At 45.8% G+C, this 16,741-nt stretch overlaps 1 protein-coding gene across 2 annotated transcripts in view; it reads left to right on the forward strand.

Moving 5' to 3' along the window:
- The window catches only part of EPG5 (ectopic P-granules autophagy protein 5 homolog), a 100,512-nt gene extending 85,307 nt beyond the window's left edge, over window positions 1-15,205 (forward strand). The window contains exons 31-38 of one of the 2 annotated variants that reach the window (XM_032859493.1): window positions 674-859; window positions 1,349-1,558; window positions 2,273-2,417; window positions 8,520-8,762; window positions 10,007-10,223; window positions 10,394-10,609; window positions 12,202-12,316; window positions 14,357-15,205. In XM_032859493.1, the coding sequence (XP_032715384.1) occupies window positions 674-859; window positions 1,349-1,558; window positions 2,273-2,417; window positions 8,520-8,762; window positions 10,007-10,223; window positions 10,394-10,609; window positions 12,202-12,316; window positions 14,357-14,539 (1,515 nt within the window). In that variant the 3' untranslated portion in view covers window positions 14,540-15,205. Of the gene's footprint in view, window positions 1-673; window positions 860-1,348; window positions 1,559-2,272; window positions 2,418-8,519; window positions 8,763-10,006; window positions 10,224-10,393; window positions 10,614-12,201; window positions 12,317-14,356 lie in introns of those variants that run through there. The other variant, XM_032859492.1, reaches the window with a different exon arrangement.
- Window positions 15,206-16,741: the final 1,536 nt, after the last annotated feature.

Consider the following 16,741-nt stretch of genomic DNA (forward strand, 5'->3'; position numbering starts at 1 on the left):
ATGCAAAATTCTGGGGGTGCGGTCCCACAATCTGTGTTTCAGTGAGTCCTCCAGGTGGTTCTGATGCACGATCAGCTTTAGGAACTACTGACTAGTAGATCTCAACCTTTTTTCTTTTCTTTTTTTTTTTTTTTAAGATTTTATTTATTCATTTGACAGAGATCACAAGTAGGCAGAGAGAGGCAGGCAGAGAGAGAGAGGAGGAAGCAGGCTCCCCGCAGAGCAGAGAGCCCGATGTGGGGCTCGATCCCAGGACACTGGGATCATGACCTGAGCCGAAGGCAGAGGCTTTAACCCACTGAGCCACCCAGGCACCCCAATCTCAACCTTTTTTCTGTCCTAGCACATCTGAGGACCATGATGGAGTCCCCTGAGCATTGGTGACATTTGCCACCCTGCTTAAAGCTATGGAAGGTCATTCCTCTCCTGTTGAGAATTAGTGGAATAAATAATGAACCCTAAATAAGCTGATAAACGTACACATTCACTGAGCATGGAAGAAAAAATTTTACAAATGTTAAGTCTAAATCTTTGGGGGGAGGGATTCGTAGATGATTTTTATAATTGGAAAAAAGTTATTTTTAAAAATTTAATTTAGTAGGCATTGATTTATATACATTTTCAGTAACACAGTTTAAAGGAAAACATTGATTTTGATTAATTTCCCTTTAAGGTGGAACGAGGAAGCCCTAAGAGCTGCTTCTTATTTTTGGGTTCTGTCCTGTGTGAAGTCAACTGGGTCAGTGTGCTGTCTGATGCCTGGAGCCCCAGCCCCCGCCCAGAGACCCGGAGCATGATTGTCTGCCTCCTTTTCATGATGATTTTATTGGCAAAGGAAGATGAGCTGGTAGACCAACCAGTAAGTGTGGAGGGCCTGTGATGAAGGCTTGGCAAGGCTTCCTAGGGCTGTACTCCCTGCGAGGTTGTAGCTTTTCACTTGTTTCCCTAACACCTGTCACTGTGAGTATCTGCTTGGCATACGGGGTGTGCCTTCAACAGGGAACTGATTCTCTGGGATCGTTTGTAGTCCAGTTCTGGGTTATGAAGGGAAACACACCGAGTTAGAGAATGCACGTCAGGTTGACTTTACATCTCCTTAATTGCTAGTTCTACCAGTAGATCTGAGACTTCCTTTGAAAATTGGGTTTTGAATACTTAAAAGTTAATCTGTTTTTGCCAAGACCTTGGCTATTACTTTCACGAGTATTTCTAGCTTCAGGAGATACTTACTTGACATCTTAACTGTGCTTATCATGTAGACCATCTTAGTGATCACCGTTGACCAGAGATACATATTTCTGGGAAAGTGAGGACTCCGAAACTAAAGGAGGATGTGTTGTATTTTTAGGATTCACCTCTCCTGAACCTCCTTGGACAAGCAAGCTCACTCTCGTGGCATCTCGTGGATACCGTGTCCTACCAGAGCGTGCTCGGTTATTTCAGCAGCCATTACCAGCCAGCCATCATCCTGGCAAAGGAATCTTCTGCGGAACTAATCATGAAGCTCTTGAGAGTGTCTGCGGGCCTTTCCGTCCCTACTGACAGCCAGAAACATCTTGTAGGTTGAGCGGGTGCTTTAAAAGGCAGAGCGTTCTTCAGGACATGGTAGTGGGGGTGCTGCTGAGGACGGTCTCAAACCCCGTGACGGCTCAGCTGAGATGTTAGAGGATGTGTGCCATGGTGTACTCCTCTTCTGGCCTTTCAGGTCTTGTAGTTTTAACTACCTCTCTTGGTAAACCTTCACTTAGTAGCGGTAGCACACGCTAACAAGAGGTCAAAAGGACCGAGGGCGGCGGCTGTTGGTTTAGAGATGGGGATGTCGTTGGCGGCAGAATGGCAGCGAAGGTGTGAGCGTGCATTTGAGGCCTGACAAACTCTGGCCCCCAGCTTACTGCCATTCTGATGTCAGTTTTCTCCTCTGAATTGGAAATAATACTTTGCCTCAAAGTGTTGTGAGAGTTAAATCAGATAGTGAACATAGAGGTTTTTGGAAAAGTTTCTGGCAAGTAATCAGTGTGTAGTTAAGTTGCTATTGATGTAGTGAAAAAGAAGAGTGTTCTGGAATGTGGGAGGATGTGGGTCTGGAGTGTTACCACAGATTTGCATATCCCTAGACACAGGGCCCTTAGACACATACCTGTCTTCATGTGGCCTCCTGCTGTGTCCCCGCCTCTCCTTCCAGAAGCATTCAGAGCAGTGACACACCCCCAGGGAAAACTCAGTTAACACGGCTGGGGTGGATTCTATGAATTCTCCTTTTGTTGTTTGTCAGGATGCAGTTCCAAAGTGCCGAGCCTTCACTCATCAGATGGTTCAGTTCCTCAGCTCCCTGGAACAAAATGGAAAAATCACCTTAGCCGTCCTAGAAAAGGAGATGTCTAAGCTCTTGGATGATATTATCGTCTTTAACCCACCTGGTGAGCGGCCACGGGCAGTCATATCTTCGTTCCATGGGTGAATCCCTGCTGTGTGAGGCCTTGTGAGATCAGGGGGTGCTGGGCAGGACACTTTCCATCTTGTTCCCCACAGAAGTGGTTCTGGGAAAGAGGACAGGCTCCCAGGGACATTGTCATCTCACCACCAGGGGAGGCACAAAAGAACTTGAGGAGGGGTTGACACTGTCAGATGCTGGTGAGGTTAACGGGACTGAGGACCTAGCTAGACAGCTGGAGTCAATAAGTAGGAGGGAACCAGAGACCGCCCCTGTGCGGCATTCCAAGATGCTTTTGCTCCTCACTGGAAGAGCCCTTCAGAGTCGCCTGTAGACGTGTAAAGAAACTGTGTGGAGAACTCGTGCTCCTGGCAGTTGGTGAATGGGGTATCCTGACTGCTTCCTGAAAAGAACTAAGAATGCTAGACAAAATGTTTTTAAGAAACCAACAATGAAACTTGTCATGAGGTGGTGGAAAATCTTAGAAGTCAGAAGCTAAGTGGGAGGAGGAGCCTGTCAAGGGAGATGGAGTGCTGAAGCTGGCTCCCCCCTGAAGACTTCCACAGAACTGTCTTAAACTGGGGTGGGGTGGAGTTGGCAGCCACTAAAGCCCAGGGCCTGCTGGAGATGGGGGCCTGAAAGGAGCTCTTGAGCATCGCCCACACAATGGCATCCTCAGTGTAAGGATGAGCTGGAGATAAACTTGCTCCTGGGAGAGGAGAGCAAAGACAGTGATCTGTTTGATCTGGGTGTTGGGTCAGATGTCTGTGTGGTGGGGAAAGAGCTACCTCTTTTGAAAAAATAGTAGGCACAAGTTGACCCTCATATGGGTCTGAGGCACAAATTCCTACTACCTAGATTGTCCAGAGAAAAATCCCTCAACCTGGGAACTGAGTGTAAGTGTTTTGGGTTGGCAATGCCATTAGATGCCTGGTGGAGAGCACCCACAGAGCTGTGTTGGAGAAACCCATCTTCAGCTCTGGCCTCAGAGTTCCAAGGAATATGAATTCAGAGTTTAAAAAAAAAAAGTCATAAAATACACAAGGAAAACACACACACACACACACAAGGAAACAAAGCACCACAAGCAAGTCAATAGAGAATGACTTACGATACTGGAATAATTAGCACAGTAAACAAAAAGGTACTTTTATTTATTTGTTGGAATGAGAGAGATTTGAAAATGTCCATAAAGAGCAAGAAATTACAGAAATAGCTTTGAGAGAGAATCCGATATTCTAGAAATGTAAAATACAACACTTGTAATAAAAACTTAATGGGTTAGTTTAACACCAGGTTCAACTCATCTGAAGAGAAAACTAGTAAACCGGAGAATAAATATGAAGGTGGTATCCAGAATGTAGAGCGGGTGGATGAAGAACGTGGAGGGGAGGTTAGAGGGCCTAGGGGATAGGCCAGGATGGAACGTACATGCAGTCATCTAGTCAGAATTCCCAGAGAGGACAGACAGAAAGCGGGGTGGGTGGGGACAGTAATAGCCGGAGAGACAGCCGGGCTGAGTTTTCCAGGGCTGATGAGCACAACACTCCTTGGGTTCAGTGAATCCCGCAAATCCTAAGCAGGACAGAGAAGTTCACACCTCTACATACTTCACACTGTGGTGACGCTACACGAGCACCAGGAACAAAGGAAACAATTTTCACATCCAGGAAGGAGGGACAAATGGACAGACAGAAGGACACCTGCAAAGGAACAACATTTACACTGAACACTGACTTCACAGTAGCAACAAAGGAAGCTGAGACCGTGGAACAGCTTTCATGTGCTGTGAGGAGATGACCTGTAACCGGGAGCTGTAAGCTGAGAGAGACCATCTGTCAAGGGTGAGAGTGATCTAAAGGTGCTTTCATTGAAAAGAGTGTTTGTCCCCAGGACATCACTGAAGGAAATCCCAAAGCATGGTTTTTAGGTAGAAGTAGAGTGATCGCAGGTAAAAAGGCTTGGATTATAAACAGGTAAAGTAGGCAGAGAAAGTGGTAAAATGTTAGGCACATACGGAAAACTACAATAGTCATGCATTTAGTGGTTTAAAAAGCAAAAGCTAAAATCAAACTGTATGACCACAAGTATACGTAAGTCAGGAAGGAGGTTGAGTTAAAAGCATTCTAAAGTTTTAGTATTGTTCGAGAGGTCAATAAATTGATTAAATTTACATCTTGATAAAATGTGAATGTTGAAATTGCTAAGAAATTCACCGGAAGTATAGAAATAAAATGTATAATTTCCAAGTTAGTGGAGAGAGGTAAAAAGGAATGGCCAAAATGCATTTGGTCCAAAGAAGACAAGAAAAGAAGCTTGGAGAAGGTGAGAAAAATATCCAAAATAAGATAGTAAAGTTTAAGTACATCAGTAAATGTAAGTGGACTGACACTCAGCTTGAAAGACAAAGTTTGTCAGCCTGGACTAATCATGAACAGCATCCAGCTTTAAGCTGTTTCTAAAAAGTACATACAGAGTGTAGGCTCTAGAAAGCTTTCGATAAGGCAGTCATATCAGGCGATTACTAAAACAGAAAGCTGGTGTAGTAGATTAATTTTGGACGGATAGGACTGTGAGGCAGAAAGCGTTACAGAGCCAGATGATCTCTAGGGTGTTTTCCTGCTTTGAAGTTGCATGATTAAAAAAATAAATAAATAAAAGCGTTAGAGAGCCTTTGAAAATTGATAACAGGTTTAATTCACCAGGAGGATATAATAATGATAAATGTATTTGTACCTAATTACATGGTAGCAGCTGCAAATACCTGAAGTGAAAACTGACAAAATTAGGAAGAGAAAAGTCAGATCCACTCACGGTAAGAGATTTTGCCTTATATCTCACAGTAGTTGAAGAAGTTGAAGGAGAATCCGTAAGGCTGTAGGAAGCCTGAAGGGCCTTGCTGGGTCTAGTGTGCACGTGGACAAGGATGTGTGTGCCCTGTATGTGCATAATTAACGTGGTGAGAGTTCACACGGTGTGAGTCCCCCACAGAATGGCTAAGGACCCTCACCCTCGATCAGCTTGGAGGCAGTCTCCACCAATCCCAAAGGACCAGTGTGCGACAGACCTCACACTTTCTAACCACAGTGCAGCAAATTTAGGAATCCGTAACAAACTATAACTCTACCCTGGAAATTAAGAAGCAGACTGTTGAGCAAAGAAACAATCATAATAGAAATTTAGAAGATTTGGAACTGGATAAAAAACCAGAATGTATCCAAACCGTGGGGTGTGGCTAAAGTGGGACTTAATTTCTTGGCCTTCGATGCGTATATTAAAATTGTAAAAAGACGAAGGTTACTAAGATAAGAATCCAGCTTAAGTTATAAAAAGAACAGTAAAATACAATCAAAGACTGTGGAAAGAGAGAGAGAATGATCCAGAGAATGTACATAGGAAGGGAGTGAGTGTGAAGATCAGTGAAAATGGCAAATAAGCACGTAGGCAAATGTACATGAAACGTGACTGTCTAAAACAGTAGTAATAGTAACGCCGGCCAGGGTTAAGACACCCGCAGGGAGAGCTGGTGGGAGTTAGAGTGTTACAGAGCCCTGGCACCGTCTTGGAGCTGGTTAACATTCAGACTTTGGAAAGTCAAGAGTGCACGTACAGTTGGTCAGGCAACCACTCTTAAGAATGTTGGAATGTGTTCAGCTTCCAGACCAAAAGAGAAAAAAAAGAATAAGAAATAATGAACTAAAGATCAAAAAAGGGATGTAGAATTGGAGGAATAAATGGACAGTATATTCTAAGGTTGTAGATTTAGACCCAGTTACATCAGGAATTACATTAAATATGAGTGACTGAAATGACCACACTGGATGAAAGAAGGAAGAAGACGACAACCCAGTAGAACAAATGAACAAGTCCCTTGAATTGACATTTTATGAAAGAGATTATCTAAATGACCGGTATATTTACGGAAAGGTGCTAACGATGTTAATCACCGGGGAAATGCAGATTCAACCCTTAGTGACAGGTGATGACACACCCACCAGAATGAGTACACTTAAGGTTTTGATACCAGGTTGGTGAGTACATGGTCAGTGGAACTCATGTACTGCTGGCCACAGAGGAGCTGGTACAACCATTTTTAAAACTTGGCATCCATCATCTACTAGTTTGTGCATCCTGGGACTCAGAATTCTGCCCCTTGGAATATTCCAAAAGAAATGCACCTGTACCCTGGGAGATGTGAACAGTTGCTGTAGCTATGCATCTGAGCGGGTCCAAAACCAGAAACAACCCGTGTGTTCAGTAGATGAATTGTTGTAGTATATTCGTGTAATAGAATTCAGCAGTGAAAATCGGCCAGCACGTGGATGGATCTCACAAACGTTCTAATGTTTACTTAAATACCGTTTGAAAATAGGCAACTGCAGTATTGAGGGAAGCATAGCAATTGAAAGCTGGGGTCACTGTCTGAGTTGAAATAATTGGTTGAAATTTCTTAAACATACCTGCAGTATAGAATGGTATATAATATGGTATTAAAAGCAGAGTCGGGAACCCGACTGCCTGGGTTTTCCACCTGCTGACTGTGTGATTGTACAAGTTGTATAACTTCATCTGCAAAATGGGATGATCGTCGTACTACCTGTTTCGTATGGGTATTGTAAGCCTGGGATGAGACAGTGCACCCGACCTTTTAGCATCAGCCCCTCTAGCCAGTAACACCCAGTCAATGTTAAAAAAAAAAAAAAAGACAAATTAGCAGGTGATACCAGAGAAACGGTTTTAGAATTGATTAAATGTGTTTAGGCTGTGAAGGTCAGATAATGGCTGGCCAAGTACAGGAGAGGAGGTCCTTCTAGAGAAATCTCAGAAGAGTTACGGGAGCAGATACGGTTTTTAAGAGAATGTTTGTTGGCTGTGTTGTTGATGCATAGGGAGAGGAGAGGGTAGAATCTATTAGGAGGCTTACTGCGTAAGTTTTTTGTTCCTATGAGTCATCTGAAAAGGCACATTAAAATTACAGTTGCTTTTGAGCTGAAATTCAGAGATAAGGAGATAAGGCCTTAGAGAAGAATGCCGGTACCCATGGCAATACGTAATGAAATACACACTTAAACACATAACATTGTTGAACTTTCATCTAGAGCTTTGGTTTCTGAAGTCCTTGCTTGATCATTAGTAGGTCTTAAAATAACATTACGTTAGGGTTTATTTAACACTTGCAGGTGGGTGAGTTTGATTTGATGGGTGTAGTAAGGCCCAGACTCCCCCTGCTCTCACTGACGTGAATACGGAAGCCTTGTGGTGACAAAGCCCTACTTCTTTCCATTAAAAAATTTTACCTAGCTCAAGAAGAGTTAGAAATAGTTGGGCAAAAACTATAGCCCTTTGGATAGTTTTCTCCACAAACACCTGGTGAACAAGGTTTTTGTTTAGGGATGTGAGGAAGGAATCCACCTCCGTGACCTGCTCATTTGCCGTGTCTTATACAGTGAACTTGCTTTTTCTTACACGCTGTGTTCTTTTCATCGCTGTTTTTTTTTTTTTTTGAAAGACCCATTTAAAATTTCAGTCTGTCCACTTATTTAAAAAACAAAGAAATAAGAGCTGATTAAGTTAGGAGCTCTTTTAAGAAGGTTTAAAGGTGTTTCTTTTCTTTACTTTAATATTTTATTTTTAGTAATAACCTCTCTTCCTTGTAAATCACACCAGAGTATCAACAGCTTTGGTAGTGGTGAGTGTGGAGGTATTTTTTCTAGTTAGTTTATCACGTGACTTCTGAGATCTGTGTACTTGGTTTTCCAGATGAGCAAGGTTTGGAAGCTAAAGTCTGAGTAAGCATGTTCTGATAAATAATTTGGTCTTTCACACCGGCTTGATAACGTCTCTTTATTAAAGTCTTGTTCGGCCACTTGCTGTTCCCAAGGGTGTCTCGGTGGTTCCTGCTGTGCCTGTGCAAAGTACTCATGTGCCGCATCCCAACCATAAAAGCGAAGCACCTTGCAGAGTATCTGCTTTGGTTCTCGGGTTCAGCTAGCGGAATTGTAAAAGGTGCCCGGCGTGCAGCCGAGGCTGCTCACAGTCATGCCGGCGTTCCGGCGGCCTCTCACGGTGTGTCTGTGTTCCCCTGCAGAAATGGACAGCCAGACCCGCCACATGGCCCTCAGCAGCCTCTTCATGGAAGTCCTAATGATGATGAACAATGCGACTATTCCAACGGCAGAGTTCCTCCGGGGCAGTGTCCGGACCTGGATTGGGCAGAAAGTGCACGGGCTGGTGGTCCTGCCCCTCCTGACAGCAGCCTGTCAGAGTCTGGCTTCCGTCCGCCACATGGCTGAGACCACGGAAGCCTGCATCACTGCCTACTTCAAAGAAGGTATGAAGCTCTCTTCCGGTGGGTCCTTTCCAGGGGAGAGCGAAGTTTGTCAGAAGGAGGTACCTTTCCTGACCACTCCCCCAGTGGGTGATAGTGGCACACAGATTTCCTTGTTAAAGTAGCTAATACTTGAGTATACTGTATTTTGTTTTGTTTGCAAAGATCTGCAGTTAGCTTGAGAACAACCGTACAACCATGGTTCCGTGGAGGGAACCCCTAGTTCACTTTACGGTGATTTGGGACGTCAGACCAGCCCATTTATGGTGGGCACATTGTGTAAGCCATAGGCCTGGCCACGCTTTTCAAATGCTATAAACTAGAATCTTTATATTAAGACCGCTGTGTTCTTTTTCTCTATTTTTGTCATTTGTTAAAATGAGTTTTCATGTAAGTCTTTTATTGCTTTTTGTCACATCTTTTAAACTATTACAAAAAGCTCAATCCCCACCCCACCCCTGCCTTTAAAAAAATCTTTCTTATTCCCTAACCTCCCTCTAAACTCTTATTCTGGAAACAGTGTGGTCTGGTTAAAAAGAATGGCTCGGGTTAGCACAACTCAACTCATACCCTGACACATGATTGTGCACACAGTGGGAGAGAAAGAAGGGCATTAGAGCGAGGATGCTGAGGTGCCCATAACCTACCCCTGCCCTTTCTTGGCAAACCCGTGACCTATCTCCATGTCCCCCCATGGAAGGTGCTGTGCATGTCACCATCTCCCCACTGTCATTCCCCTCAAAGACTTGAGAACCATTAGGATAACACTCTTGCTTCAAATTCATTCATGTTACTAAAAATAAAAAAATCTTTTTAATTGATTTCCATTGAGAGATGAGTCCAACAAAGCTTTGAAAAGGAGAAATACTTCAGTAGGATAGAATAATAATTTTCTTTGGAAAAGCGTAAATTTTCATAACATACTTAAAAGGTATTAGATGAAGTTAAGAATCTTAGATGACTGGACAGGCAGTGTCTCCCTGCAATTCTAATGACCATAAAAAGATAAGAAGGCTGACTCTGAGAACACGGAGTTCTGATTTTGGCCCTCCGCAGTGGCTGGCGGGGGCATTGGCCCTCAGCACGGGAGCTTTCCAGTGTGAGCCGCTGCCGTGCTTCCCTTGGGTGGCCTCCGGGGCCCTCTGTGGGCTTGACATGAAGCCTAAAGTGAAAAGACTCAAGACAGCAGTTAAATAATTTGATTCCTGTTTTAATCTTGCTGTCTTTTCTTGGTGTTCTTTTCTTAGGTTCCCTCAATCAGAATTTAGGATGGGGCCCCATTCTGGTGTCCCTTCAAGTTCCTGAGCTCACCATAGAAGAATTTCTGCAGGAGTGCCTGTCCCTCGGCAGTTACCTGACTCTGTACGTCTACTTGCTTCAGTGCTTAAACAGCGAGCAGACGCTAAGGAACGAAATGAAAGTGCTGCTCATCTTAAGCAAGTGGTTGGAACAGGTGTATCCGAGGTTCGTAGCCTGTGGCTGTGTATCACACTCACTGCGTTCTTACCTGTTAGCGCAGCCTTTTCAAGTCCTGAGTGTGCCCTATACTTAAAATTCAAATGTGGACTTTCAGTTAAATAGAAAGACTGCACTTCTAATTTTGTTTCCCTCCGGGCCCGCCTCCTGCCCCGCAGCTCCGCGCAGGAAGAGGCCAAGCTGTTTCTGTGGTGGCACCAAGTCCTGCAGCTCTCGCTGGTGCAGACGGAGCAGTGTGATTCGGTCTTGACAGAATCGGTCGTTCGAGTTCTGCTCATGCTTCAGAGCAGGCTGAGCCTGCTGGCCGAGGAGAGGCTCGGCTCTGGGATTCTGGGGGCAATCGGGCTGGGCCGGAAGTCGCCCCTGTCTAACAGGTAAGGAGGCACCTGCCACCGCTCTTCGAAATGGGCATCGGCATCTGGTCCTGCTCAGGGCTTGTGATGCTTCGGTAGGTTTTTTGACTTCTAAGGGCCAGGGTTCCCCCATAGATTAAGGGGGAAAATCAGCACCTGATTACATTTTTATATTTTTTAAAAACATGTTTATTTTTTTCTCATTTTAAAACAACTTTGTTTTCACATCTAAAAAATGTTTTCTTAGTCATATCTCTTGTCGTGTTTTGACTTTGTAACCTGACCACACTGCAATTTTGGCCTGATTTTGAGCCAGTGACGGTGTGCAAGGTCAGGTTAAAATACCCCAGTTAGCTTCCTCACTGCACACTTTGTCAGGTCCCCCAGGTCCCACGAGGCACTCAGTCTCCTAGAACTGTAAGTCAGGATGAGTTGAAGTTAACTGATAAGGGTAAATAACGAGAAACAAGTCTAAGTTTTTGTTGCTAAGAAATTCCGGAGCATGAAAGCATTTGCTACTCGCCTCCCTTTCATCTCATTTATTTGCATAATGGTTTTCTTTCCAAGCCCTTATCAGTGTTGGAAAGAATTCTCCTAGGATTCTCCTGTCCGCATTCTTACGGAATAGCCCATCCTCTTGTTGCAACTTTGGGAATCACTCAGTCCAAACCGGTTGACGCCATGTCTCTTTGTTTGTGATAGAATTTAGCAGGAGTATGTGTTTTTGACTCACTTAAATTGTGGTAGACTACAGATAACATAAAATTTATGATGGCAACTCTTTTAAAATGTGCGATTCAATAGCATTTAGTACATACATGGTGTTGCAGCTGTCACCACTGTCTCTTTCCAGAATGTTTCTGTCACCCCAACAGGAAATCTTACACCCTTGAAATAGTTACTCTCTAGACCCCTGTCCCCTGCATCTCTGACAGCCACTAGTTGACTTGCCGACTTTATTGAATCTACTCTGGACATTTCATATAAATGGAATCATATAGTATGTGACCTCGTGTCTGGCTTCTGTGACTTAGCATGGAGTTTCAAGACTCACCTGTATTTTATCATGTAACTGTACCCCACTCCTTTTAATGGCTGAGTAATATTCCGCTGTGTGATGTCCCACATTTTGTTTATCCATTCATCAGTTGATAGGCATTTGGGTTGTTTACACTTTTTGGCTGTTGTAAATAGTGTCACTGTGAAATTCGTTTACAGATGTTTGTTAGAACACCTGTTTTCTGTTCTTTTGGGCATATCCCCAGGGGTGGAATTGCTGGGTCATATGGTCACTCTGTCACTGAGCAACTGCCTAAACCTACTTTCCTACCCCATCTCTCACATTCACACCAGCAACGTCTGAGAGTTCCAGTTATTTCTACATGCTTGCAGCACTTTTCTTCTTGAGTCTGAATGTTGCTTACCTTGTTGGGCAGTGATAATGGAAGGAAAATTAATGTTCTTTCTTGATCTTTTTTAAGATTTGCCTGCAAAGGCTAATAACAACATTAGGTCTGAAATGTGTTTATCTTGTTTTTAAAGAGAAAATGTATTTATTTGTAAAATATTTCCTTTAATAGTCATTTACTTCTGACTTCTCCCTGACACCTAAGGTTCCGAGTGGTTGCTCGAGGCATGGCCGCCTTCCTTTCGGTTCAGGTTCCTTCGGAGGATCAGATCCGTTTGAAGCCTGGCACGGAATTACATCTGACCCCAAAAGCTCAGCAGGTCAGTAAAAATAGCTTTCAGCTCCAGGGTAGGAGTCCTTCAGTCGGCCTACGCAGGAGGCCGGGAAGTGGCAGTGCTGGTCTTTACACATGACAACAGCACGCGGATGTGATTTTCCCAAGTAGCTCTTTGGTGTGCTTTGTGTGCTGGGAAATGATTACTGCATGTACCTGCCTCAGGTTTTAAACCGCCTTTGTGGGCGCCTGTCGTGAGCACCATCTCTGCCGCTCTAGCAGAAGCAAGGCTGTGGGCAGACAAGCTGGTCCGGGATCCGATTGGGTTCTGATGAACATGGCTGTGCTCACCGGCCACTTGCTGGGGGCTGGGCACTGGGCACTGGCACAGAAGCTGGGGCCGCAGCAGAGACTGCTGAGGTTAGCTGAGCTTTCACTGGGAACCAAGGAAGCAGGTCCTGTTTTGTGAGTCTGGAGGCTGACCACGGCTAGCTGCTATTGGAAGGACCAAACAGGGACAGAATGGCAGCTGTGATGATAGTTTATTCTAAAACCACCGAAGGCCCCGAGCCAGTGGTCCCATTCCCGTAACTGTTTTGACCTGGAAACGGGCTGGCAGAGTGCGTACAGAGGTGCCTCAGATAGAATGATGGCTTGCGTTCGTGAGTCCTCAGTGCGTGGCAGGCCCTGGTGTAAGTGTTCGCTCACTTGCTAGAACCTCGTAACCAGCCGGACAGTGGGACAGTTTCTCTCCTGGTTGTGTGATAGGGAAGGGGAGCGGAGAGGGGCGGGAGCACTAACTTGTGAGTACTGGGCCGGGGCTCGCTCGGTGGCTCCGTCTCACCCCCTTCGCACTCTGCAGGCCTCTGGGGGAACAGTAAGCACCTGGACCCCCAGCTCCTCATCTGCGGCCTTGCGGTGTCCGAACTAGCCAGGTGCTGGGTGATGACTTAACTCCTGAGAGCAGGCTTCTTGGTCTATATAACAACAGGTCTTTGCGCTACCTGGGCTGACCCCAAAGCCGTCTGTGAGCCAGGCTGAACTGCCACAGGTGGGCGGGTGATCTCCCGAGGGCCTTCCCTGTCTGCAGGCAAGCCGTTAGAGCGGCGACTGCCGCCTGTCCCCGTTGATCCCTGTTGTTAGGTTGAACTCTTCACACAGCATAACTGCTGTTATTTTCTACTCTAGGACTTCTGTGTTCGACCCCCTGGCCGTTTATTTCTAAGCTGCCCGTTCATTTACCATCCTCGAAATCTTCTCCCTCCTTGTTTACTGAGCCAAGCAAATTCCACCATTTAATTTCTGTTTTCTGGTGCAGCGGTCCGCGTAGCTGAGGCGGGGGGCACAGGGGATCTTTATGGCCACAGTCGGCATTCTGGGGGTGGGGGAACTTGTATATTGTTCCGATTTTGTTTTCTCCAAATACAGTCTTTTTCTCTTCTCCCACTATGAAGGAAAGAAATTTTAAAATTATGGGATTAAGAAATGTAGAGGGGCATGGGAGCACTTGTACTCTTTCTGGCATGCGGAGCCAGAGGAACTTGATCTGTGCTCTGTTGGCCGATAGAACCACCTTATTGTTTATCCTCAGCAGCACTTAGACACTCGTTTCTTTTAGATTTCATACAGTTCGTTTAATATGACAGGATTTTACAACCTAAGAGCAAACCCAACGGCAAATCAAACATCGCACAGGCCATTGGCCCCTGGGATTTCAGACTCTGGGAAGGAGGAGAGGCAGCAGGTGGTTTGGTGGGGACGTCTCTGCTTACACCCGAGTGAAGGAGGATGAGGCAGTAGCCAGCCAGCCTGCCTGCCGCAGGGGCTCTCTGTGGGGCACGGTTGGGAAACAGCACAGGCCAGGAGGAAGGAGGGCTGGATGTGGTGGAAGGAGGCTGAAGCCAGACATACTTGAATTGCTGGCTTTCTTCCACCGTGGTTAGTCAGTGCCTGCCTCTGGGATTCTATTCCTAGTTTTGTAGGCCTTCTGGGGGCTCACAGTTGTACCAGGTAATGGCACGTGTGCTGGCCCTGTGGGAGTCACGTTAACATGCGTCTATGCGGTTAACCCTCTTGTGTCTTTTAGGCTCTGACCGCGCTTGAATCCTTGCCATCAAGCAAGCAGTATGTTGACTACCAGGATCAGATCTCACAGGCTGCGCAATTTATAAAGCATCCTGGCCATTGCCTCCAAGATGGGAAAAGCTTCCTGGCTCTTCTCGTTAACGGTCTCTATCCAGAAGTGCATTACTTGGACAACATACGATAGTAACACCGAGTATCTCAAGAAACCCTGTTGCTGTTTATGTTTACATTTAACTTTGCTGTTGCACAAGTAACTTCACTCAGTCTCACTGCAGAGCTCTGTTTGGCCAATGAGTTAGTTGACTGAGATGCAAGTCGGGAGGCACTAGATACTTCTGTTGTGCATGCACACACACGTGTGTGTGTGTGTGTGTGTGTGTGTGTGTGTGTGTTCTTCATTCTTGAAACCTCCTGGGGCCCTTTTAGTGTTGATGTTCACCCAACAGGAGAAACTTCCCGAGTCCCACTTGGGCACAGAACCACTCTCGGTGGCTGGATCCCCAGTCACCTCCCAGGAGGCCACACGGGGCTCTTGTGTCTCCATTTCTGTCTTCCTTGTTTTATTTAAATCTCAAGACTGCTGTGCCAGATCTCACCGCTTTGGGAATCATGTAGAACCCTCACTTTTGAATCCATTTTTGCTCCTTCGGGGTAAAAGAAGCTTTGAAAATTTCTGCATTTCTCCCATGGGGGGATATACACCAGCTTACAAGTAGGACTTCCCTCAGAATGAAGAGAACGCCGAATTAAAGTGAGTCATTATCTGAAATGGGGCCACTTGATCCTGATTGTAGTGGACAGTAGACATGGTGACAGGTCCGTTTCTATCCAGCCATGGCCCTCATGGGGCAGGAGATGTCCCCGCCAAGTGAGGTGGCACGCTGGCTGTGTGTTTTGTGTGACTCTCACGGGGGAGAGAGTGTGCTCACTGTAGACGTAATCCCTGTGCAGCCTACCCCGGCGCATTCCCTCTTTCACATCACTTCCTCTGTCCCTGTAGACATCAGACTTCGCAACTCTTGGTAGACACCGGGCTTGAAATCGGAAGGCCTTGCTCTCTAGAGAGAGGGACGGAGTCAGAACTTGACGTTCTGGTCCCTGCGTGTTTCTTCATCCACATTTAAACTCAGATGAAGTTCGCATACCTGCTGAAGCACTTGTCCATGGAAACTTGGCTTTTCCCCGTAGCCTGTGCCTTCTGTTGTTGGTAACAGTTCACTCATTACCAACGCCTGTCTGTAGCGTGGCCTTGTTCTGTGGCCAGCTTCTTGCACCCGTCATTTCCCCCTGGAACGAAACAGTTTGACTTTTGTCTTACTAATACTCTTGGCTCAGAATTGATTTTGTTTGTTCAGCTTGCATAATAGGTCTTCTGTTCATGGGTTACTTATAACCCAAGGTTATTTACCTAAAAATACCTGAACTGAGAGCTCTTAGAAGGGGGTAGGGATCTAGGTTAACGGAGTGATAATCTCTTTTCAGATGTCCTTAGTGTGCTTCCCCCAACATGTGGAAGTGTGCAGGAGCTGTTCCTCCTTTCAGACTTCTCCAGTCGGACAGAGCACTTCTGCCTCACAGAGACAGTCCCTGTCTCTGTCTGTGAGGTCACGGGCTGGCTGTCTCAGAGGGGCACGTCACAGAGCTAGCCTGGCTTTTGCGTGTCTCCATCAGGCAGCTTCCCCGTGCTGTGTCAGAAAGTGTTAGAGGCTGAGAATAGTTCCATGGCTGATTTGGCAACACAGATTTTATGACAGGAGGGGCTTTTTGTGCTCTTTTCTCTGAGGAAGCTGTAATTATTGATACCCTAGAATGTGAAAATTTTGAGTGACAGTATGTACATTTTAAAGAAAATTATGATTCACCTATTAATTTTTGAAGGTTTGTAATATTTATAATGTGGTTGGTCTGTAAAAATTACAAAAAATAAAATCAATCTCTGGTTGTAGCTGGCAAGAATATGAATTTTAGGGACCTCACACTGTCTTGTCAAGTATTTCAGTTACAGTCGATGCACTTTTATGCCCAATGTCCTCGGTTTTATCTGACACTGGAACTAGATTATCAGAGATGGTCTGTGAAAGTGCCTGCTCCCTGACTCTTGCAGGCTTAGCAACAGTGGGAGCTCGGCTCGCCGAAGAGCCTCCTCGGAGCAGCTCTGGGCTGAGAAAGTGCTTTGAAGACAGATAGGTCAGAAGGTGGCAACGCTGCTGTGGCCTCCTGGCGCAGCCTCCCGCTTGGCTTTCGGGGCTAACGCGCCTTTGCTGCCCAAAGTCGTAGGCCTCCTGAGCACGCAGGGCCAGTTTTGGAGATGGTTCCCGTGCTGTGCGCGGCTGTCGGGATCCTGCCGGACCCAGGCCGCCCGCACCTGCCCCAGTGCCACCTGCTT

This window comes from Lontra canadensis, unplaced genomic scaffold (assembly GCF_010015895.1).
Source record: "Lontra canadensis isolate GAN:19392208 unplaced genomic scaffold, GSC_riverotter_1.0 scaffold17, whole genome shotgun sequence".
In the NCBI taxonomy this organism is placed as follows: Eukaryota; Metazoa; Chordata; class Mammalia; order Carnivora; family Mustelidae; genus Lontra; species Lontra canadensis.